Below are 26028 nucleotides of genomic sequence, written 5' to 3'. Positions count from 1 at the left end.
CAGAGCCTTGATCTTAAAAATTCGTCAAAAAGATATCGAACATATTCAAATTTTCTCGGAAAATGTTATTTAAAAGTTTGTTTTTAATCAGGTTAGGTTTTTATCGAAAATCGCGAGAACGAGACGGGTCAAGAATATTCGATTACATCGTTTGGATTTTCGTCCTTTCATCTTTTCTATTGAAAATATGTTATATATTTTGTTTTAGTCAAATTTTACTTAAATAAAGTTAGAACGAATAAAATATGAAGATGAAATAACACCGTTCAAATTAACACCGCTCTCCCGAGAGCGGTTGTTTCTTATTTAAGAGGTCCACAGTTCCAATCCCTGTGACGGCATGAAGTACCTGTACTAATTTACGTTCTGTACCTGCATGTTGAATAAGGTTTACAACCCTAAGAAAGCGTGTGAGATCGCCAACCCACATTGGGCCAGCAAGGCGAACAATCCACCTAAGTCCTCGTTTTTGAGGAGAACCATTCTCAACAGTGGGGCTTATAATAGGTTTTTGATAATGATGATGATGAAATAAATTCGGTTTAGCAATGAATACCATGTTTTTATAATAAATATTCTTATATTTGACTGTTACTATTTTGTACTAAGTTAACGACATTGACTTTTCTGAGATATAACCTCCTAAGGCCACGTGTACATTTTGTTTATGATACCAAGAGAGGGGACGAACAAGTCGAGTACCTGGTGTTAAGCGACACGCCTGTCGAAGTTTCACAAGGAGCTCTACTGCTACTACACATTTATATTATGTGAAGTGATTTAGACCCAGATAATATTATTATTTTTGATCACGTAAACGCCCAGGGTACATTATAATGTAAACGTAGCATTCAAATTTAACGTTATATATTTTATAAGACCATAGAGTATCTAGAAAAAATCCTTTTTTATACAAAATTGAGGGCATCCTTGCTTTAGGCCTAGATCGTGTAAATTATATTTAGTACATTTTAATGTACATTAGGCGTTTAGCTCTTTTCTCAATGTAGTTTGCTCTCTCTTGTCTCTTTGAAATCAGATACAGAAAACAACAATACCGACAAATAGAAAAATATACATGAAAATGATAAATAAATGTAACTAATGAAAGCATAAAACAGTAACTTTACATGCTTCATTGGTATTATTATATTTTTATATAATTTATTAATTTTGTCCACAGCCACGGCGAAGACTTGATCGTGACGCCGTTCGCTCAGGTGCTAGCCAGCCTTCGCAGCGTCCGCAACAACTTCCTTTGTCTCACCAATGTTCCTGTAGGGAAGTAAGTAAACATATTTCAATAGTTGACAATAATCGATAAGCTGAAATGTAACCCTCACAGTATAGATTAAATAACTACACTTGCGGACATATTATCCGAGCCACCTTGCATTTTTATTCTTAAAAGGCCTGGAATACTAAAATATTAAGTGTTTTATTGAATGTCAGGATGTTTCACCACCATGATATTCAATTTTTTTTTGTGAAATCACTCCACTATTTTGTTATAATTATTAATAGAAAGATCGAACACTTAAAAAAATTCCTTCGATCCGGCCGGATTCGAACTGACGTCTTCTAGCAAACCGTGCCAGACGAAGAACACAAATATTGTTACTTACTACCGAAGAAAAAATTTACCCCACTTTAACAAATTCTAATTTAAACAAGGACTTATAGAAATTACTTATTGTATAATACCAGGTTCAAAATTTCATAATGCAAAGTGGCTTGAATTATTTGTCCGGGAGTATAATTCCTCATTCTGACTTAACATTGAATTAAAACGTCAACACTATAGTCTCATTTCAGGGTCCACAATTAAAAAAATCAAATTCTAATCATTTATTTCGGAATATTACATCCATATTATTATTATACAAAATTCACAGCGCTATGTGTGCGCCTAAAGTGTTAGGGTCGCCTTACTATACTTCACCCAAAGGCTACACGTGTAGAAAGTTTGACAGTATACTTTAAAAAGCAACAGAAAACATCTCATTGTCGTATTACATTTTTGATAAATAAATAATAAACAATTTAATTTAAAATCGAATTATAGTTGATGATAGTTTTCGCAATACCCTCAGCCGTTTGTAAATTATTATTAAGAGCTTCGGTGCTATATTTGATTCGGTGCTGTATGTATTGTTTGTTTGTTCAACTCTAAAGGCTCTGTTCGTTAAATGTAAAAGTATAATAAATTATTGCTTGTTAATATTTCTCTTCTCTTTAAACCTCAATGTAAAAAGAAGGAGTTATAAGGTTAAAGCTTTTAGCTGTGCGTCATTTTGTGGCATCGTAGCTCCAAAACGGACGGACTGATTTTAAAGCGGGGTTTTTTAAGGCCAATTTCATCGTTGGTTAGTCTCGGCTATATTTGATGATCATCTTTTCAGTTATTTTAAGATCATCAGCATTTTCTCTGTTAGTATAGGGATCTCAATCATAAAATGAATATTTCTAACGGACTTCAAACAGGAAGAAGTTCTCAATTGGACTGTATTTTTTTTGTGAATGTTACGCAATTACTCCGCGATTTGTGAACCGATTGTGTGACCGTGTGAGGAATGATTCTTTTTTGTGGGAAAGAGGATACCTCAGTATTGGTCCCTATGGATTTGAAAAAAATACGCCATGTATAAGGGTCGCAAACTAGCGGATGAATCAGGTTTCGCCCACTCCACGAATTTTTCGAGTCGGGATTTTTTTGTAAGAAAATTTTAATTATACTTCCACTTGTCCGATTGACATGAAATTAAGTACACTTTGGAAGTCCGTTGAATTTACAAGAATATGGTAATCTTAAGAGACTCCCCCCGCACTGGCGTCTTCCAAGCGTAAGCGTCTTGCCAACGGACGCACAGCGTCGACACGACGACCGCGCGGCGGCGACGCTACGTCAACGCAGCGTATACCCGACGTTCGGCACTACTTAGAGGGTCTCTTCCCGCTCTCCATCCGACATTCTTCCGAAACAATTACTGTCAAATTAGTAATGAACGGGAGTAGATCCTTAGCTGTCGCTCACTGACGCCGCCGCCGCCGCGCGGACGTCGTGTCGACGCGCTGTGCGTACCTTGGCAAGACGCTAACGCTCGAAAGACGCTAGTGTGGAGGGTCCCTAAGATTATGGTAATCTTAAGATTACCATATTACCAGACTAATCTAATCCTACAATCAAGATAGTCTGCAGACTACCCAACTCCTTAACTACTTACAATAGAACTATTGTATTTGGATTTACTAAATTGGTCACGACAGACGAGTTGTTAGCTTACAGAGGCTTTATAGACTTTTTGGGGTACAGAATGGGTACAGAGTTTTGTTTTGGGGATTTTTAAATTTTCACTTAAGTTTTTACGTATGAGTTTAATATTAATATGTTTTCGAATTCATTATCATCGTTTCAGCCGAAAGGTGTCCGCTGCTGGACATAGGTCTCCCACAAAGAACGCCTCAATCACACAAATTTTCGAATTCAAATCCGATACTGTGTTCCTAACGACTGAATTCTTATTTAGAAACCTAATACCGCATTTGCTTCTATTAATTCTAGCCCGTATAAATAAACAGTAAATCGGAAGCCCATACTTTAAAAACAAACACGTATGACTCGTGAAATCGTAAAAGTTAATTCATCTTCTTAATTACTATTTTAAACTTTTATTACTCTCTATTTTCGATTCAGTGCTATCGTACTCGATAGTGTATCGTTAATCCTGTTTATGAGTTCTCGTCGCTTATCAGTCCGTATATTGGTTTATTTTACAAGTTAATAGAGATGACTTAAGGGCGCGATCAATTTAAACGCTTATAGAAGCGCAACAGTGCCGCCACTACTAATTTTTGTACAATATTTAGTAGCGTAGTTGCAGCGCCACTGTCGTGCCACAATTAGAGCGTTTACGCACTACGTCCGATTCGTTTCCGAATCCGAGTAATAATGGTCCGAAATGTCACAAGGATCATTTTATCTCTAGATACCTAGATACAAGCGATATTCGTATGCGGAACGAATACGAATCGGATGTAATGCGCAAACGCGTTTAGTGAGCTAAAAAATTACTGAAGCGCTACAGACGCACGGCTACTGCGCCACTGTAGCACTTCTACAAGCGTCTAATTTAAGGACACCCTAAAAGTTATTTAAAGACTTGCCTATAAAACGTAAATTGACTTGGCTTGTTTAGGGGCTCATTTCCATTGATACGGTAACTGAATCGAACGTTATTGGGTTTTAGCGTTGAATTGGCAATGAAGTAATTTAAACACGTCATCAAGTTTAAGGGCCGATTCTCGTGCGATGTAGAGAAATCTTTAAAAATAACATGGCGAATATTGATCGCAAACAGTTTCTACTCTTCTTTTTTACTCTCAGAATCTCACAATGGACATAAGTAGACGCTCCGCGCTCGATATGTTCTGAGACGGAAAAATTAGGAATGTCGAGATAGATTTAATAACGTAATGGTTACATTCGCTTTAGATATGGTAAAAATGTTGACTTATTTTTTTTTATAACTTTTCACCCATTTATTTGAGAAGGCAAAGGTTCTACCATACAGCCACTTCATATATCAGTCTTTTCCTTATTTTGATGGAAAAGGCGACAAACGCCTGGTGTTACAATTTGACAAATATCATTAGTCATTAGATTAGTAGCAGGAGAGCTCCTTGAGAATGAGTTCGTCTAGGGAAGTATTGCCTACTTACCTATTTCTGCCGCCAAACAGTAATGTGAGCATTATATCGTTCCGGTTTTGAAAGGCAAGAGTGTTGGTGAAATTACAGGCACATTAGACTTGTCAACTTATGTCTCAGGGTGAGAGGTGCAGCGGCAGTATCCCTCTGATCTTTGCGATTTAAAGCTGAGCTGAGTGGCAGTGCAACCGTTATATACAGCCGTGTCGGTTAACACCAAGCTCACGACTTGTTTGTCCTGTCATTTGGTAAAAAAAAACTATTTTGATACTGAAAGAACACAAGTATATGCATTCCATTATTGATAACTCTTGATTTTAGTGTAAAAATTTTTAAGTTTATTGAATGAAACGATATTTATCCTCCATGATATTCAATTATTTCTGGGAAATTACACTTATAACTTATTATAATTATTAATACAAAGATCGAATACCTAGAAAAAAATCCTTCGATCTGACTGTGCCAGACGCTATGCCAATTAAATTTTAGTGTAAAAAGTTATTATCATGCTTTGAATAAAATGTATAAAAACGAAATGAGTATGACTGGAAAATCTTCAAAATCCTACCTATCATGACTCTGAGATTTTTTTGTGTACTGTACGGATTTTGGTGATTTCTGTAGACACTGAGAAAATGTCACGAGTTCGAGAATCGTTCTCTAGAGGTTCCTAACCGCTTAATTCAAAGGTCAACGTGACAAAGTAGAAATTGTGTGGGATTTAACATTTCACGCTGAACGTCAGACTTGATTGCATTTGTAATCAAATCAAAACGTATTAACCGACTTCAAAAAAGGAGGAGACCTCCTCTTTTATTGATTCGACTGTATGCTTTTTTGGAACGTATGTTACTCGATAGCTCCGGTGTAACAAATTTTTTGGTTTTTAGTTTTAACAAATTAGTGGACTGATTTCAACTATTCTTTTTTGTTGGAAAGAAGGTACGCCAGTTTTCGTTCTATTTAAATTTGAAGAACATATTGCGCCTCTAAGGGTGGCAAACTACGGGATGAATCCGGTTTTGCGCACTTTCCAGTTACCAATTTCAATAAAACTTGGCAAATAGACGTAATTCCACGAACTTTTGAGGTCGGTATTTTTTTAACAAAAAAGTTATTTATATTAATATTTCTTATTTTAATATTATATAACATTTTTGATATTTCTGTTTTTTTAATACCACATAGTAAACATTCTCATCAGATTTAAATATACTAATTCTAATACACTGTATTGAATAAAATTGTTAAATCCACACATTATGTTACGTCATGTCATTTTTTTTAAGCTACCGTAGTATTTTGTAATTGGCATTAAACCTCTATATTGGTTGTTTTTTTATAACATCATGTGACGGGACGAACAAGTCGTGCGCCTGATGGTAAGCTATACGCCTGTCCGTAACAGTTGCAGTGCCACTCAGCGTTTTAAATTGCAAAGATCCGAGGGACAAGGGCAAGGGGCTGAGACATAAGTTGACAAGTCCCATGTGCTTGTAATTTCACTAGCACCCTTATCCTTCAAAACCGGAACGTAATAATGCTAATATTACTGCTTGGCGGCAGAAATAGGTAAGGTGGCAGTATTTCCCTGGACGAACTCTTTCACAAGGAGCTCTTCTGCTACTAAATTGCTGCTATGTGAAATAGATCGTTTAGTTTGAAACGCATGCCGTTGGGGATGTCCTTTAATAAATAAAAATAAAATTATGCCGCTTTTGTGCAACGTAAAAAGTATATTGTACTTTCGTAAGCTCGCAAGTTCGCAACTTATATAAAATTAAATAAAGGTGCATTATTCTAAAAACTATTACCCGTGTCAAAGTATTAGTACATTTCTTCGTAATACAATCAATTACATAAGACAGTAATTATAACCTTTAGTAATATAAACCAATACCATACAATTTTAACAAAATCGTTCTGATAGGAAGTCACCATTAAAGATAATAAATCTAATTATAGACGATAAATATAATGATATCACTAAAATGGAGGACCATAATTAAGGAATATAGAACACTTATTATAAACATAGATAAAGCCCATTCTGACGAGCCCTGATTCAATAAATTGTGAGTTCAATAGATTATATTGATTCCTGGTAAAATCAGTTTGAAAGGATATTTCGGTCGTTTGGCTAGCGTTTTCAAAAACTATTCCGTTATTAAATAACTTCATTGCGGGATTGTTATATAGGTATTTAGATCAGGCTACTGAAGATATTGTTATATTTACAGAGACGTCATGTTACTATAATTTTGACTTGTTCTGACTGTCACAGGACACAATCAAATCAGTTCTGTTTTGTGGCAACTTTTTCTGTAAGGCCAGGTGGGATAAGAGAGACGTACTCTTTTTTTATGAGACCAAGTGATGGGACAGACAAATCGTACGCCTGATGGTAAGTGACACGCCTGTCCATAACAGGTGCAGTGCCACTCAGAGCTTTAAATTACAAATATCTAAGGGGCACTGCCACTGCACCCGTCACCCTGAGACATAAGTTGACAAGTCCTATGTGCCTGTAATTTCATCAGCACTCTTACCCTTCAAAACCGGAACGAAGTAATGCTCACATTATTACTTGGCAGTGCAAATAGATAAAGTGGCAGTACCTCCTTCTTTCACAAGGAGCTCTACTGCAATCAAAAATTTTAACTTTACTTAATTTTAATGTTAACTTTATTTTGAGTTAAATGTTTTGAGCTCTAGGAAAAATAGATAAAGAGTTATAAAAACTTTGAAATACACTAAACTTGCCTTTGTTTATTTGTTTTAGATGTTTTAACAATCAATACGCTTAATTACCTATATTACTACGATGCATTTGCCGAAAATGTGCAAATTGTGCTAACGTTTCTCTTCCCCCAAAAGATGGGGTAAGAAGTTACCGTCAGTACATCGTATTTTCTGAAGTTCCCCTAAAAGATGGGGTGAGAGGTACAGTACATTGTGTTTCATAAGAAGGTAATGTATAACCTAGTGTTCTAAAGACTGTCAAATTTGTTTTCCGCCTTTTGAATTTGGAATATCGTAGCGACATCTTTTTAAAATCGTTTAAATTAACTTTGTTTAGTGTGTTATCGACTAGGAGACTATAATGCTAGACTCTTTACATTATGAGTTAAGTCTTCAAGTTCCTGTTCCTCTTGACCATATCGTGAGTGTTTTGTAGAAAGAGTGAAAGCGCTATTTAGAAATTTTTGTTTCAGGGAAACATGTCTTAGTTTTTCACGATTGTTTTAAAATATTTACGCCCTGTTTTAAATTCAATTTTAAAACTTAAATTTAATTAAATCAAAATAAAATTTTAAACCAGGACGTAAATATATTAAAACAGTCTTTATAACCTAAAACCTTTTGCTACCCTGAAAAATTTTTCAAAATGGCGCTTTCGGCCTTTCTACAAAACACCGACGATATACCAATCAATCTAACGACAAAGGTTCCGTATATTATTTTTTTAGTTTTACAATGGAAGAGAGAAAAATAAGGAAAATGATTATTCTTTCCCGCGTTTCCTCACATTTCAATAAGCGACATACATACATTTTATTACATTTCAATCAACACAAAAGGATCTAAATGCGGCTTTTAGCAATACAACGTAAATTAACCGTAATGGTAAGTGCGTATAACTATGATCGTCACAAAGCCAAATCTTGGGACTAAACTCTGAACCACTCATGTGGCGTAAGTCTGATATGTAGCTTGTTTGGGACAGATTTCCGATCAAAGCAACGTGAAGCGTTGACGTGTGTACTTAATGCAAATATTCTGGATATACATTCAGAATATTCTCGTAGTAGAACTCGTGGACGTATCTAGAGTAACGCTAAAATAAAGTTTCTTTAAGTACCACTGGCCACATATACCAAAACGTTTAACCGCAATCAAAAGACGATTGAAGGCATTCTTTTTTCAAATAAAACTTTTTTTATACGTAGCCAGTGATTCATATGAACATTGTTATCATAATTCAATCTTTTTTTAGCGTTCTCGTTCGTTTCTTTACCATTTTACAGAAAGAAATTTTGGGTCTTTTATAATGCACCATTTCATTCTGTTATTTTATAAGCAAGGCAAAGTAATAAATACCGCGAAACGAGATTCTTGAATATATTTACTAAATTTATGTAATTATTACGATTCTCTTTCTCGTAGTATTCACTAAACATTAAATGACAACTTTTTATCTGTACACACTTAAGTCTATATTAAAAAAACTTAAAGAAACAGGTTACAAACATTAAACGGAATATTTTTTATAAAATAATACTAGTATTACCGTGTTATTAATGTCATTTGTCATCAATCCTCATAATATTTTTATTAATATATCCATGAGTGTAGGCTATTTATGCGGAGATTTTTAAGTTTGACTAAATTTGTTTGGGTAAACAAAAATTGCGAAGTAAATTCAAAGCTAATTCAGTTTCTTGCTTAAACTTAGGCAAACTTCGTATTGTAAATTGCAGCCTTTGTATCATATATAAATGTCTGTAATAAATAGCTTATATAGCTTATATAGCTTGTAGCTTATGTATATGTTGGAACTTTGACTAAAAAGTGGGTCGAAGTAAAGCGGAGGGGGCACTAAACGAGAAAGGAAATGTTTGACCCTTTTGTAAAATGTTATTATAATTAAAATTTGACGCTTCATATATTAAAATTTATTATTAATTTATTATATCGAAATTAAAATAATCGATTTTTTTTGTGCTGAGCTCGCCAAGTTTTCTCGCCAATTTTCTCGATAATTGGCCGATAATACATACAATATAGTAGACGAAAAATTATAAGAACAAAAAATGTTTACTTAGATCTATTTTACTTGAAACAAGAATTAAAAACAAATATTTTTTTTAATTATTCAAATTTCCCGTTTCCGTAGTGCCCCCTTTTATTCAATCCGAATACTATTGTGCAATTTTGAAACTGGTTCCTATACTAAAAGTCATTTCCATAAGTTCTTGTTGAAAATTTGAATTTGTGTAACCAGGGAACGCTTTTTATTCGGTGATATAAAGAAAAATATGCAAGGTGGCTGCAAGGGTCAAGGCGGCAAAAAAATTTCTTGCGATGTTCAGGACAGATTCGTATTTATAGATTAAAAATACCTTCCAAATATATCGCAGTTTATAACGACCTTTTCTATGCATGAGTAAATAGGCCCTTTCTTTTTTCTATCTTTGACTGCATCTTCTCTTATCTTATATATCTTGTAAGCTTATTTTGAACCTTTTTTATTTTGACCTTGTAGACTAACATTTTAATTTAAAACTAAACTACGTAAAAGGACGTTTCCCGCTTGGCCAAACTTCAATCGCCCGAAAGTTTTGAAAACGCACAAAGCGTGAAATAGCCTCCAAATTGTGAAGAAACCCTTACTTATGTTGTGTCAACCTAATGGACGTGTACATTCGAAGAACACCGAGATAAAGACACTAAATGTAACACCACGGAATAATATAAATAATAAAATACTGAAAAAAATCACATATTTCAACTATTTTGAAATAGTGGTACCTATTCTGCTCCTATAAAACTGTATTTGAAACTTTAACAATTTACCGCTGCCTTGTAACGTGCATTGTTTAAATTATAAATTTTGAACGAGTAAACTACTTAAAGATAAAAAAAAGACATAATAAAAATGTACGGAGCTCTGACATATTACATCATAACAGTGGTACGTTACTATTAGAAATAATGCGGAGTCATGTATGTGTAATGCCTTACTATCAGCTAAAAAGTGATAACAATAATCTTCTATTTAAACGTAAGCTAAAGTCACGGCTAAAAGATAAAACTGCTCCTTCATATTTTTTTTTTGTAATATAAATCTCTACAAATTTGAATACCTTTATTGTTATTATATATGTATACATATCAATTGCTTGTTATTATAATATATACAACTTTATTAATAACCTACTTAATATTAGGGGTTAAAGTATGAAATTGCCGTTTTATTGCAATAGGTTCTTTGAATTTTCATAGAATCTTCATGGTTTGAGGTTTTCGAATGAAACTTTTTTCAAATGGTTTCTGTGATTTTTTTTTATTTGAAACATTTGAATATCGACTTTCAATTGTTTTTGTTATTCAATTTAGACAATAAAGATGGATACTGCGAAAATTCGAGTGATTTTTGAATACGAGTTCCGACGCGGAACTAACGCGGCAGAAACAGCCCGCAATATCAATGCTGCGTTTGGAGAGGGGTCTACTAATGAACGCACCGTGCGATTTTGGTTTAAACGCTTTCGTGATGGAAATTTCGACTTAAAGAACGAGCCACGAGGAAGACCGCCCACACAGGTGAATAACGATGAATTAAGAGAGATAGTGGAAGCCGATCCTAGTCAAACTACCCAGGAATTAGCGGCATGGTTTAACGTTACCTTACCCACAATATTGACTCACTTGCGTCAAAAAAAAAAATGCGTTAAAAAGGTAATGGTAACTGTTTGGTGGTCTCAGCATGGTGTTATTCACTATAGTTTTCTCCGATCTGGTCAAGCAATAACGGCAGATGTCTATTGTGCCGAACTCCGAACCATGTTGACAAAACTAGCAGTAAAACAGCCCCGACTCATGAATCGATCTTCACCATTATTGCTCCACGACAACGCGAGACCTCACACAGCACGAGAAACCATTTTGACCCTTCAGGAACTGCAGTTAGAAACCATTCGTCATCCTCCGTATTCACCAGACCTTGCTCCAACGGACTACCATTTTTTTCGTGATTTGGACAATTATCTACGTGACAAGAAGTTTTCTTCCCAGGAGGCAGTACAAAATGCTTTCACACAGTTTGTGCAGTCTAGATCGTCGGAGTTCTATCGCAAAGGCATTAATAACCTTCCCATTAGATGGCAGCAATGTATAGATAATAATGGCAACTATTTTGATTAAATAAATTTGTTAAAAATTTAAAAAATAAACAATTTAGATTTTCAGTACAAATCGGCAATTTCATACTTTAACCCCTATTACTATTGGAATTGCTTTAGAATTATCTATTTTCCAAAATGTAAAAAACTACACATTTACTTGCCAATTTTGGTAAAATGTGAGGACTGTCTTCACTATAAATGTAAAAGCAAACATCATCCATTCGTCTTAGCTCTTCTGCATACCATAACAACTCTACCACAAGCCCTTAGGGAGTCATATTATACACATATCCCTTCCAGCGCCATTTCAATCACTGACCTTTTTGTGACATCTGCCAATTTACCCGAAATTGCTGTCAATTTGTCCGAAATTGGTTTTCAGATAAATTGACAGATTAGTACGTGTGCTTGTGATTACAGCATATACATATTTAGACCTTATCCTTTCTGTTTGTATGTAGTATATTAACAGCTCAAACAACAACTCAAGAGTCGTCATCAACTGTACAGAATAACCCGTATACTAAACACCTGTTACCAAGTGCTAATAAATCGCATTGTTCACTCGAGTACATGATTACGTAATATTAGACGCATTCTCCACGTAGTGACGGCGACGTCACAACATGCGCGTGGGCAGCGCAAGGTCGTTAATCACGAATGTTTGAAATCGTAGATGTGGCATTTAGACTGCTCAGTTAAATTACAAATTGGATATTAAAAACATTTCTCACATTAAAATTACAGCGTAACAAAACAGATATCGCAATGAATACTTATTAATTACCTTATATTATTGTTCAATAGTAATAAAGTTTTGCAAGTTAAATTTAAACTCGTATTTTAACTATTAAATATAATTCAACAGAATTTCGTACCGAAAAATGCTTCAAATTTCCTCTTTTAAGTAAAACATAACTTGGAATTACAGTTGTTCAACTTATTTATTATACAACGTCTAGCATTAAAGGACATGAAACAGCTGTTATAAAATGTAATTAAAAATCTTTATGTGACTTCCATTATTCTTTATTAACTACATATTATTATTACTATAATTTGTTTTTTTAGCTTTGTCTTTTTTTTATTGTATAATATTTCATTTCTCTAAAACTACTCGATTTAAACAGTAAAATAATATAATTTTCATTTAAACACACTATTATATTTCACATCTCAACTCGTGAAGGGCATCACCGTTTAAGTCCAATTGTCTCTATCTTTTGCATTTCGTATTAGTTACCTCTGGGCCAGTAAAAATAAACCTAGATATGTTTCCATAATTTAACTAAAGTACAAAACTTTCACTTAAATTTTGTTTAAAACAATTGCTCACAAAAATGTTTCTCCAATGATTTTATCATAGCCAGTTTAAACTCTTCTATTATATATTCAATTTTATGAAATATATTTTATGTTTTTGATTGTACATATGAAGTAGCTACAACTTTGAAGACGTGTTTAAAATAATTGTGATGATTTCAAAAAAAACATTAATTTGAAACCTTCATAAATATTTTACCACAATTGTAGGTACAATTATTCAACGAAATAAAAAATAAATAACTGAGCAAAGTCGTAATGCCATATCCAATTTTTTTCATGTCTGGATGTAGTTACGCATCGATGACGTAGAATAGATGAGTTGCGTAGCCGATGACAAAATGCCACCGCAGGCACGCGACAGCGAGCTCGAGCGAATAAGGCGGGTTGATGGCCTCGACATTTATCACTAACCGCAATTCTAAAATGATCTTATGGATCACCTTATTCCTACGTACGTACTGCTCTTATCGACATCAACTGCTATACATTTTTGTCGTAATCGATTAACACGTTTGATCTTAGTCAGTTTTCAAAAGCGAACATTCTACACTAATATTTTTCATCGACTTAAAAAAGGAGGAAGTTTTTAACGACTGTATATTTTTTCATATAAACGTTGCGCGATTACCCGACATTTGTGAACCGATTTCGATTTTTATTTGTTGGAAAAGAGGTACCTCAGAAGGTCCCATTCAAATCTGTAATGGAAAAGATAGGATAGGTGAGAGGAACTCCTCAACACTGTACACTGCAGCTACCTTATGTTCGGGCTCATATGATTCGTTTTGACGAGAACGGTGTGTGTGTGTGTGTGTGTGTGTGTGGTTTTTTCACATATCGATATCTACTGAGTCGAAAGAAACTTACCGGATCATTTCAGCGTAACGTTACGATGTAAACATTCATAATATGGTCAGTGCAGATAGCTTAGCCACGAGCTACGCGTGTTCTACCCGGTGTTCGGTTTTTTAACAAATTCCGCGTCCGAGCACAGAGTTCGAAACGAGCAAGGATACCAGTCAGTTGGCAAATGTCACAACGTATCAATTTCAATATAACCTGAAAGTGTAGACAATTTTTATCTCTGTACATTTGCGTTAGGGCTTTGTCGCTGGTACGTAATGATCAGTGTTAGTTGAATTTAAGTGTGCTTTTTTTTATTGCGGGGCATGGAAACAAAGTCCTTCAGCCGAATTTAAGTGTGTTACAGCTAGATGTTGCTACAAGTAAAGATCGGTCCAAATATTTTTTATATGGGAGCAATTATATTATATGTATATACGAGGTTCTCAATTCGACTGTATGTTTTTTTTTATGTATGTTACGCGATAACTCATTTTTATTAATATTTTATTATAAAGAGCAATTATTTTAATGGTCGATTTTGCTATTCTCCAATTCAAGGCGTATTTCTCTCAATATACTTTGAGTAGTGAGAACCGATTTTTATTGTCTCCTGTGTCAAGTCCCGTATAGTGGATAAATCCGGGTTTGCGCACTTTCCGGTAACCGATTTCAATAAAACTTGGCAAATAGATGTAATTCCACATACTTTTGAGGTCGGTTTTTTTAGTACTTTGTACTGAGATTATTTATTTATTCTTTTCTTCCGTATAATTCAATATGCAATATAAAGTCTCATACGCTCTTTCTACATTGGATTTGCGGGCTTTATATCTGAAATAAAAATTTTGATTTAGATTTTTTTTTAAGGCAGTTGAATCTCAATAGAGTGTCAGTCGAATGGCAGTGATAGCATTCATTCAATTACTGACGATCGATGTTATCTTACTAAAAGCATCATTGAAATGTGCTTGTTTTAATTTTTATCTCGTTTAAACAGCAATTTTGTATTCAAATTAAACGTATTTTCTTTATGTCAAATAATTAAAAGACTACGCCATCGACGTACTATTAACTCGCCATTGAAGAGCAAAATACTCAACAATTGCAATGGTAGCTGACCACTTGCTCGATCAAGCTACTGACAAGCTACTACTGTTAAGTTTTAGCACAATACCAAACGCACAAAATCCTGCCATTCGCACTATTCTACAGGATATATCACGGAGAGTGTGCGATGGAATTTATAATTTGATTCCGCCTTCCCCTTTCGATCATGAAATGACTAAACGTGGGCTGGGGTTCCACCCCAATGTTGTGCATATTCCCACGAAGCGTGTGGATTCACACAAAGCGTTTCGCTTCCACATTTATATGGCGAACGGTTAGGCGGATTTGTTCCCCGAATGGAAATATAACTTGGACCATTTCATGGCAAGAATAGGCATCATTTATGTGTGCATGCTACATCGTCGACCTCATCGTCACTTTTCATCAGGTGACATGGAGGTCATATGCGCAATTATTTTCATAAAAAAACACATTAACGAAACACAACTGAGATGATTAGCAGACATGGGAACCAGACTCACACTCTCCCTAATGAGCTATGAAACGAGTCAGCAGACCTTAAATGCAAGTCCCGTCAGATCGAAGGAATTTGTCTTTGTGTTCGATATTTGTAAATAATCATAACAAGTTCTTAAAAGGGCCTATAACTCAAAGCCGTGGCCTATTATTATAATGCCCACAGTCATCCAAAATTACTCAACAACCTTACCATATTTGCTAATTAGTTAATACATTTTGAAATTGTACAAAAGAACAATTTGCAAGACTATGTATGACGTCACGTCTCTTCGAGCCCTTTAACCTTTTTCTAAAGTAATTATGCATTTAAGAGTATGTGGCGAGGAATAAAACACAATTTCATACACTGTTTGCGGCTGCTAATATCTTTGAAGGTGTTTATGATTCTGGGAAAACAAACACGCTTTGAGATTCACGACTTCAAGTTAATTAAACGTCTGTCATGTAACCTCGTCTTTGCGTTTGTGAAAACATTATTAGAGCAGAATATCTTAACAACATCGTTACCCCGTTATATACCACGTGTCTCCTGGAGACTTTTTAGTAGCAGTAGAGCTCCTTGTAAAAGAGTCCGTCCAGGATAGTACTGCCACCTTACCTATTTCTGCCGCCAAGTAATAATGTCAGCATCACTGTGTTCCGGTTTCGAAGGATAAGAGTGCTGGTGAAATTACAGGTACATGGGACTTGTTAACTTATGTCTCAGGGTAACGGTCGCAGTGGCAGTGCCCCTCAGATCTTTGCGATTAATAGTTCTGAGTGGTACTGCAACTGTTATGGCCAGGTGTGTCGATTACCACCGGGCACACGACTTGTTTGTCCCGTCACTTGGTATTATGAAAATAAAAGAAATATACACATAGACCTAACGTGGAAGGCATCATTGGAAGAAGACGGTCACATATTACATTCTCAGATCAAATTGAGGGTGCTCTTAAAAAGGCTGAAGTGCGTAGTGAGAAGAACAAGAGGGCCTTCAGGTTTGTCAGGATCGCGTTAAATGGCGAACGATAGGTCTCTGCTTACCCCAATGGGAATCTAAGAGCGTTAGTTAACGAGGGGTATTGCTACTAATCATTCACAAACGTATGTCAACTTAGAAGTTAAAGTCAGTCAGTCATGGGATACATGCCGCTACAAAAGCAGATGCCGTTCTCCCGTTGGGCTAACCCCGTTTTACATATAAAATTGAATAGAATATCTTATCTTGTAGCTCAACGCTTACAGCGTTATTATTACATTAACTATTAATAGCCGACTGAAATGTTAATACGGAACGTGTTTTGTGAAGAGAGTTTAAATAGTAATATTTCTGTGGCTCTAGAGAGTACCCCTTACAAGTAAAAAAAGCTAACTTTACAAGGAATCGCGAAAAGCGCTTAACGCTTAATATACTTTAACTGTTTTTAGCGGCTCCTTGTAAAGTTGGCTTTTTTGAGTTGTACCCCTTCTCACCGGATAACCACACTAATTCCCTGGTCTCAAACCAGGGAATTCCCTGTACTACGGGAACTGGAGTAACAGAATTCATTCTGAAACACCCAGACCGAAACCAGTTTGTAGTTAGCCTATATATATAGTCCCACTGCTGGACACAGGCCTACTCCCACAATGAGAGGGCTTGAGCTGTAGTTCCCACGTAGACAGAATGCGGATTGGAAACTTCTCACGGATTGCTTTGCAGATGTGTGCAAGTACTAAGAACTAGTTTAGAAAAGTACATTTCCCAAATTGGTCCTGCTGGAATTTAACCCAGGACCTCCTCTTCCAGCGCCCACAGTACACACCGTTGACCCAGTTTGTTTGTCGTTCGAAAATTTCTGAAAATGGCTCCTGGACTGAAAATCAATGGCAAGTAAAATGAAAGTGTTAATGAAAAAATAGTGGACGTCGAAGCGACTTCGGAATATTCGAGGGTCAATGAAAAAAATCTAGTTCACTGAAATATTTTTTTATGATACCAAGTCGGGACGAACATATCGTGCGCCTGGTGGTAAGCGACGCGTCTGTCCACATCACTGGCAGTGCTACTCAGAGCTTTAAATTGCAAAAATCTAAGACCTGCCAGTGCGTCCTACGACATAACTTGACAAATCCCATAAGCTTGTAATTTTATCAACACCCTTATCCTACAAAACAGGACGTAGTAAACGGAACGTAGTAATGCACACATTACTGCTTGGCGGCAGAAATAGGTAAGATAAGTAAGACAGTACTTCCCTGGACGAAATCTTTCGCAAGGCGCTCTACTGCTACTTCTTCTTATCGTATCGATGGTGTGCACTGTAATGCTTGCCATCATGGTGAAAGGATTTGCCAATCGGTGTAAGTACTCGCCGATCGTTGCCCAAGGTGCGCTATACATACCGGAAAGCCAGCCAGAACATTCGGTACGTCGGGGAAACTTCTTTCATGCACCCCATCTAGTACTAAATTTTGATTATTTAGCAATGATTAAACTCGCCTTCACACAGAGTGTATTCACTGTGTTCTAAGACATTTTCGTAAATTATTTTGTACATCGTTTGTAAACGCAGTACATTCGTGTACAAGAAAATCCTTACATTGATTATTGTCTTACGGTATTACTCAATTTTTTTAACTTTGTGTTGATACTACGTAACTCTTGAGTCGTGCTACAATTTCTGATCTTGAACATTTATTTTGCCGATGAATATTCCCAGTGGAAACATTCATTTAGTTCAAACCGCGCTCTATTTACCTACTAGATTAACTCCACAATTTTGCTAAAAGCAATTTTAATAAAAGATGAAATGGCATGATTAGCAATATTCTAAATTAATGATATTATTTGACTAAAACAAACCGACAATAAAATTATATTACTTCATTAAATTTTTTTAATTTTAATTCATGTTTATTCACGTATTTTTACAACAATGAATTAATTTAGAAATTGCTTCTGTTTACCGGGATCTACACCTTTTTTTTAAGTCAAAGTCAAAAATCTTTATTTATGAGTTAGCAAATTGCAGTTGAAATGGTCGTATTTATTGAAATGCTCTACTGCTCATTTGTATGGTAGATTACTCTGACAAAAATAAGCAAGAAACTTTAGGGGTTGGCCTTTGTAAATAAACATTTCTGCACATTTATCATATAAAATATTTATTTCAAACCTATGATGTTTGAAATAAATATTTTCGAGACTACCTGCACGAGCTAAACAGGTCACTACCACCGATTTTGTCATCCAAGCACGCAGAAGCTATAAACTACAGTTAGTTTTAAACATCGTAAATGGCAAATTTTGAATACCAACCGGAATCTTACATTAAAAACGTATGCATAGCCCCTTCAATGAATTTGTGACTTTGTGAAGAAATAAATAACCTCTTAACTTTAGTGTTCTCCCCCCATATTGTTACTCTATGTAAATTTATCCACTTATAACATATATTTATAAATGTTATCTTTTGTTTTACATTCTCAACTGAGTACTCCCGTGGTCCAACTTACCAACACCGGTTAATGGCCTATAAGAGCTTAGCGAATTTTTTTTTGTTTCGTTTTTTTTTCTTTCAACCGTGACATTGGCAAAGTCATCATTTCTCATAATGATGGAGTCATAAAAATAAAAAGTGACAGTGAAGACGATTGTCAAGAACAGCTAGTTTATTTTTATTCCTCGCATTAATGTTATGTCTGTCACTACTTTTCATGAAAAAAAATGCTATTTCTCTTAACATAAATTACTTAAGCACATTTGTGTATGACTGTATATATAAAAATGATTATTTACGATATTCATCGTACCTTTACCAATGAACTTAAATACGGAGCTGCTGAAGAGCCTATCAATAGTTATTTCTTTTGTTTGGTCAACCATACAAATGAAATAATTTATATACTGAAACTACTTTTGACAATAGTATAAGTCTCATTCTTAATGCATACCGCAAAAGAATGTGTGTACCACAGAAGTTACTATTTGGGGCTACTTGAGGCTGTAGTCGGTCACATCTACCCTTTCGTTAAAAAAAAAGTTGAAAATAACGCTTTAACTTAAACAAAACTTTAGAGCGATGCCACAATGGCGTTGCCGGTACATTGCATCGTCGCGAAGCTTTGATTTCAACGCATCGAGTGACACACGGGCAATACGTTGTCGCCACTTAAGCCGGATTTACATTGATCTGGCGTGTCGTGGCGTGACGCTTCAGAACGGTGTGAGTTTCGTACACACAGCACAAGCCGTCACGTCAAATTGCGACACACTAATATAAATCTGATCATATTAAATGTATGAAACCGATACCGTTCTGACGTGTCACGATACGACACGTCAGACATATGTAAATCCGGCTTTACTTACGCATCGCAGCACCCCTCCCCGCTTCGTCTCATGGCGTTCCGTCGTCGCACGCCGGCGCCATTTCAACGCACCATGTGGCATGTCGTTCTAATTTATATTGTGTAGTATAACGCAGCGTCACCGCTCATGCGACGCAACGCAAAATGTGGCATCGCTCTGACTCGTATCTAAATGACGCAAGAACTGAATTCAAACTAAATTATTGCAAAACCTAATGATTTGCGTTTCTCCAAATCCAAAGTACGTCACGATTATCGAAACGTAAGTATTACGGTCATATTACCACTTCTGACGATTTGTTATACTAAAATACCTATATATACCTACCTGAATTGGTACTAAGTATCACCCCATTTGCGTCATAGTTTTGCCGAAATTCATAAACATTTACAAAAAGGTGCGATTCCTCGAATTATTTGTTTACCTCTTGTATCTTATATATGATTTAGGTACAAAGCTACCTGTTTTCTAACTTCATAAATAAAGTACTGGATTGTAACTCTCTTCAATGTTATCTTTATTGAACTTTGTAAGTCATTTTAAATTGCTATTAATATTTAAGCTCTTTAGAAACAATAATTTGCAACAGGAATATAGGTACTCGTATTGATTACCTTAATTAATTAAGTATTCTGTAATAGTGTAGTGTTCTGCGATAACTTGAGATCTCGTGAAAATATTTATATTAAACTACCAGACAACTACACCATTTGCCTGGTCTCAAACTAAACAATTCAGTATACTATAAGTCCCGGGGCAACTAAATTAACTCCAGGGCTCCCAGAACACCCAAATTAGTACTACCAGGAATCGAACGCGACACCTTCTCATTCGAGCCCACAGTTCTTACCACTGGGCCAAGGAGCTCGACAAATATCTTGTTCTACGTCTTATGAAATATGAACCAAGTGATTTTCACATGTTGATGCAGTTATGTATCGGTAGCAGATAAATGTTTACCGAGTTTTTAAAAACCGTAAAACAAAAGTTGTTTTGTTTAAATTATACAAATATCATGTTTAAACATGCTTTTTTGGTAGAGCTCTTCAAATTAAAACAAAAACAAAATTTCTCTACTTACTTGTACTTACTTACTCTACTTACGGTACTTTTCACCAATTATGTACAAAATGTCACTTTGACATTATACTTTAAAAATAATTAGTAAATTGTTTGAAACCCAATGGTGTATTGTATATGGTTAAACCATTCACGTATTTATTCCTTTTTGGTAAACGATTTTTTCTTTAAAATCAACACCGTAAATGGGTATCTTTTAATTTCGTACATATTTTACAAAATGTCTTGTTCTTTCTTCTTGATTATAAAGTTAACACGCGGCATCGGGTCAAATCAGATCTCATGCTCACCCAATCTGACTGGAACTGACCTAATGGCAAAAAAACTATTAACACTGTAATCAGTGTTAATAGTTTTTTTGCCAATTATAAATATATCGATGACACAAGTCAACTAATTGTTTATATCGTAATTTTATCTGAAGCAGAATACATATGTTCATCGGACTTTAAACCGTGAGCCTGGCCCTGACCTTACTATCTCGATGTTTCTGATTATCTCCAATCGACCATCAAACTATTTATAGCAAATGCAACGTTATAATCAAACGCAAACATTGGCATTATACTATTAATAGTACGATTGATTGTAATCGCGTTTACGATGCCTTTGATCAGATGGGCGTACATAAAAAAAAATACGCAATGAGAGCGGTACGGATGACGTAACAAATTTTATAACAAAGACGTAAGTACTTAAGTCAACAATGTCTTCTAGAAAAAAGCGGCAGTAACGCAAACCACTCACATAAAATCGTAATCGCTCTACCAGAACCTTTTGAATACGCGGAAAAAATTTTGATGAATCAAAGATAAAGCTTTTATTTAGAATAAACACGCTTATTGGATGTGGGCTCTCTCTTTAGATGTTGACGTTTAATCTTTGAGAATCCCTTTATTGTCGTTCCGTTGTTATGAGATTAACTCTAGGGTTGTCACCAGATCGACACACAACACTAAGGGCGCAATCTCATTATGTCGTGATAACAGATAGTTGTACAGTTTAAAGTGTCGTGGCTTGTATATTTAAATGAAATTGTTCACATAATATAGTATAACACGATTAACTTGATTTTCACGACTTTTTTGACGTTACCACGACAGATTGTTGTGACGATGGGAAGAGCTAGAACGATAGTCGTCAGACGATAAATAAAACGTCACGATAAAAATGTGACGTTTTATTTAATATCAGCTTGGCTAGCATAATCGCAGCTTCAAATGATTCTGTCGTGCAAACGATAAGACGGCTGCCGTAAACCGATAAATTATCGTCACGATCTAGTGGGAATAGATAGACACGACAGTCGTTCAACGACAAAAGAAACGTCCACGACAGCGTCACAACAGATAGTCGTGTTATGGGAACAGGCTAGACGCGACAATCGTCCAAACACAAATAAAACGTTACGACGTAATGGGAACGCGCCCTCACGATATCCGGCGACATTTGGCGATACTTGTGCTGGTGATTTGATCCCGCGACAATTTCTTCTTATAGTTTAAATAACACGTTCTGCTCAAAGAATTTTGAGATTACGAAGCTCTATCCAGTAGTTTGGTTCTAATTCCATTTAATTTATTATTATTCATTCAAAGACCGAACAAATACAAAGAAAAATTCCAACAGTCGCTGTGAGTCGATTTTTTTTTGTATTTGTTCGATATTTGTATCAATAATAATAATAGAATTTATGTTTAGAAGAATAGTGTTCTTTTCGTGAATGATAGTGATGACATGATAATAAAAGGAAGAAAAATAAACCGGCAGATAGTCGTCACCACAAATTAATTTAAGAGGCAATGCATACGTTTCTATAATAAAATTTCTGCTCAAATATACAGGGTTATTTACAAAATATTAAGAACCTCGCTGAATTATATTACTAACATCATAAATAACAATTTTTGTTCCTTTTTACAAAACATAATAAATTTACCAAAAATAAACTTTTAAATCTTTAGTGTAACCACCTGACACTTTTTAGATATGTAATAGTAGATCGGATTGTAATTTGAGCGGAATTTACATTTTTTTGATGCGTCATGTCGTGATGCGTCAGGACGGTGTCGGTTTCATATACACAGCACAAGCCGTCACGTCAGATTGCGACACACTATTAGAAATCCAACGATATTAAATATATGAAACCGATACCGTTCTGACGCGTCACGACACGACACGTCACGCAAATGTAAATCCAGCTTTACGCTAACGCTATCTTTTGTTAACGCACTGAGCTATCACCGTTTACTTTAAAGCGTTTAGAGCGGTCTATTAAAATATTTTTATTTTTGTACCAAAATAAAATCTGTTGAAAGTCATGAAACAAAAGTTGATGATGTTAGTAATATACCCAGTCCTACGAGGTTGTTACAATTTTACAAACAATGTTGTATATTTCAATTAATTATTTGACTTTTGCAAGGTTCACAATACAACGTGAAACAAAAACTTTATTTAGAAAGGGTTATACTAGTATTATCACAGCTTCTGCCTGATTGGGTGACAAAAATTTAAGATAGTAACTTGTTCAGTTCATTTAGGCTGTTCCTGTCTATGATGTATTAAATAAGCTTATAAATGACAAATGCCTATTGGTGGAGATCAACCCCTAAAGTTAATTATTCATTCTTCTCGGCCGAATCTGCCTTACAAATGAGTCAGTAGTGCGTAATGACGATTTCAATTTTAATTTGTTTACCCGTGCCATAAAGACTTTTGAAATATATCTTCATTTCGTAATTTTTAATTGTTTCAACGGTATATTCTAACAACATCGGAGGTAAATCGCTACAAGAACTTTCCGAATCAAAAATAGAAAACATTTGTTTATTTTTAGCAAAAATAAAGCTCCAATGACGGAATGCACTGCTAGCGTCAGAGCAAAATTCATTTAGCGTAGACGGACATAAACCAATTTCTATAAGTTAATTGTCTGCATAAACCATTTCAATCAGATATATAAATAAAATTTAATAATATTTGCTCTTGTCTAATTCCAGATCACGAAGATCTTCAGGAGCAGCGGCAGTTACGCCTCAGCCAAAAAATCTTAATCCTGGAGGTAAGTTTCTTATGGTAATGTCTTGTGGCGAAGCGTGAAAATAATCGATGATAAAGTCGGTCTACAACAAAATACACCTACCTACCTTAACAAAAACTTCTTTTGCCGCTAAAAAGCATTGACTTACAATTATATGGACGTCGGGTCCGCGCTAAAAAGTGTCCGCGCTTGTAAGGCGCTAAAATCGTATACAGAGCGCGACACTCCGCTTTAGTCTTCATTTGTTCTACGGACAGCGCGATACTGCGATGACATAACAATTTAAATTTCGAATAGGTTGACTTGGGACATTTTTTTCGTGGTTTTTGTATTAGACCCGTCGTCCATTTATTTGTAAGTCAATGCTAAAAAGGCACAAAGTTTTATTGAATATTTTGAACATACATTTTTTAAATGGTAGAGTATACGCGCTATATAGTCTTTTGATAATACTTGGAAAAATTTTGACAAGCCGGTGGGAATCGAGTTATATGAACGCCTTGCCACTGCTAAATTGTGTAACTACATATTTAAAAGAAAATAGTAACCTAATATCGTATACTTATCATCGTCATCATCATCTTAATAGCAGTAGAGCTCCTTGTCTCTTGTTAGCCATAATTCCGTGACTGCTTTAGTCCATCGGGCGTCTACTCGTCTAATTAAATAATATTTAGTGTTCTTTAATAATTAACGAAAACAAATATACACTTCAAAGTACTTAAAATAGACACAAAATTAACAGGAAAGTGTACTGTTATATTATGGAAGAGTTAAAAAGTTCACAAGCTCTTTAACATCATCAATATTATAGTACTGTAATTTGGAAATAATATAATACGGATTTACATGACACCATTCGCTGCATTGTATACTTTAAAAAAAAACTAAATTACATTTTGTAAAAATAATAAAAACTTTTATGTATTTCTACTTGGATATATTTTTGAAGTTTCAAAAGTTATACAATGCTTTTGTAGTTTCGAAGTCATTGACTTGTTTAGGTTTAGGTTTATGAGTTGTTTAGTTTTAAGTTCGTTCACCTTTTTCTTTACGAATATGTATTCAATTTTTTTTGTAATAAGTTGGTGATGACGGGACGAGCTACTCGTGCGCCTGATAGTAAGCTACACGCCTGTCCGTGCCTGTAGCAGTGCCGCTCAGAGCTTTAAATCACAAAGATCTGCGGGACACTGTCACTGCGCCCGTCACCCTGAGACATAAGTTGACAAGTCCCATGTGTCTGTAATTTCACCAGCATCCTTACCCTTCGAAACCGGAAAACAGTAATGTTGACATTACTGCTTGGCGGCAGAAAAATGAATTAATCGAGAGTGTATAGCGTATACAAACACTATGGTCTAACATTTTTTGTATATGTAGACACATAAAATGTTGATACCCATTGTACCCAAATAGAATAGCAGATTGACTTCCCGTGTTGAGAGGTGTTTAGGTATATATTGATGGGTTGTATCAATCTACCGTGAATTTTTTTCCCACTGAGGGCATGTCCACAGCATGAGTCTGTCACATCAAAAGATTCATAAAAATATTTTGCTAGATTTTCTGTATTGAAGAGACGAAGACTACGAGTCCTTTTAAGTGGCATTGTAAACGTGCAGGTGCGTTATACGATGTCAGTTATTTACAGATCGTGTACGTGTATAATTTATAAATTACCTGCGAATACGACACGTAATTATGACAGGATTGTGGTGTGATGGTGTAAATGTGGTGCTAAGGTTTTGTACAGTTGAATATTGATTAAATTGTTTTCGCCGCTTCGATATAGAATAAATTAAATAATAAACTATATTTGATTTACGTAGATACAACATAATTTAATTGTTAAAAATCTTGTGGTGTAAATGGGTGTAGAATTAATTATTCACCAAGAAACTGCTGGCCATTTTATTTTAAATTTTATATATATCATCTTTTTTCGTTGTGAATCTTCTTCAACCTGCAGGTTTCATCACGATTTCCTTCAAACACACGCCACGCTGCCACGGCTTTTACAGTACTCGTATAGATATTAATTTGTTTCATATAGTCCGTATTATTTTTATGACATTATATTTCATGTGATCAAAGATTTTTGACGTATAATCACATGTCGTCGTCTTAGAATGAAATTGTCGTATGTGATGTCTATATAATTTTTCACGACGAAGATGAAAATATGG

General features: G+C 35.1%; 1 protein-coding gene across 3 annotated transcripts in view; it reads left to right on the top strand.

Annotated features, from left to right (window-relative positions):
• Positions 1-26028, top strand: part of LOC113236573 (cAMP-specific 3',5'-cyclic phosphodiesterase) — a 572464-nt gene that overhangs the window by 478678 nt on the left and 67758 nt on the right. For all 3 annotated transcript variants that reach the window (XM_026472709.1, XM_026472708.1, XM_026472710.1), the window contains 2 exons: positions 1184-1285; positions 23799-23860. In XM_026472709.1, the coding sequence (XP_026328494.1) occupies positions 1184-1285; positions 23799-23860 (164 nt within the window). The remainder of the gene's footprint in view (positions 1-1183; positions 1286-23798; positions 23861-26028) is intronic.

This window comes from Hyposmocoma kahamanoa, unplaced genomic scaffold, assembly GCF_003589595.1.
Source record: "Hyposmocoma kahamanoa isolate Upper Pololo Valley unplaced genomic scaffold, ASM358959v1 92, whole genome shotgun sequence".
Lineage (NCBI taxonomy): Eukaryota > Metazoa > Arthropoda > Insecta > Lepidoptera > Cosmopterigidae > Hyposmocoma > Hyposmocoma kahamanoa.
Note: the sequence above shows the minus strand (reverse complement) of the source record. Positions and strands in the feature narration are given on the sequence as shown.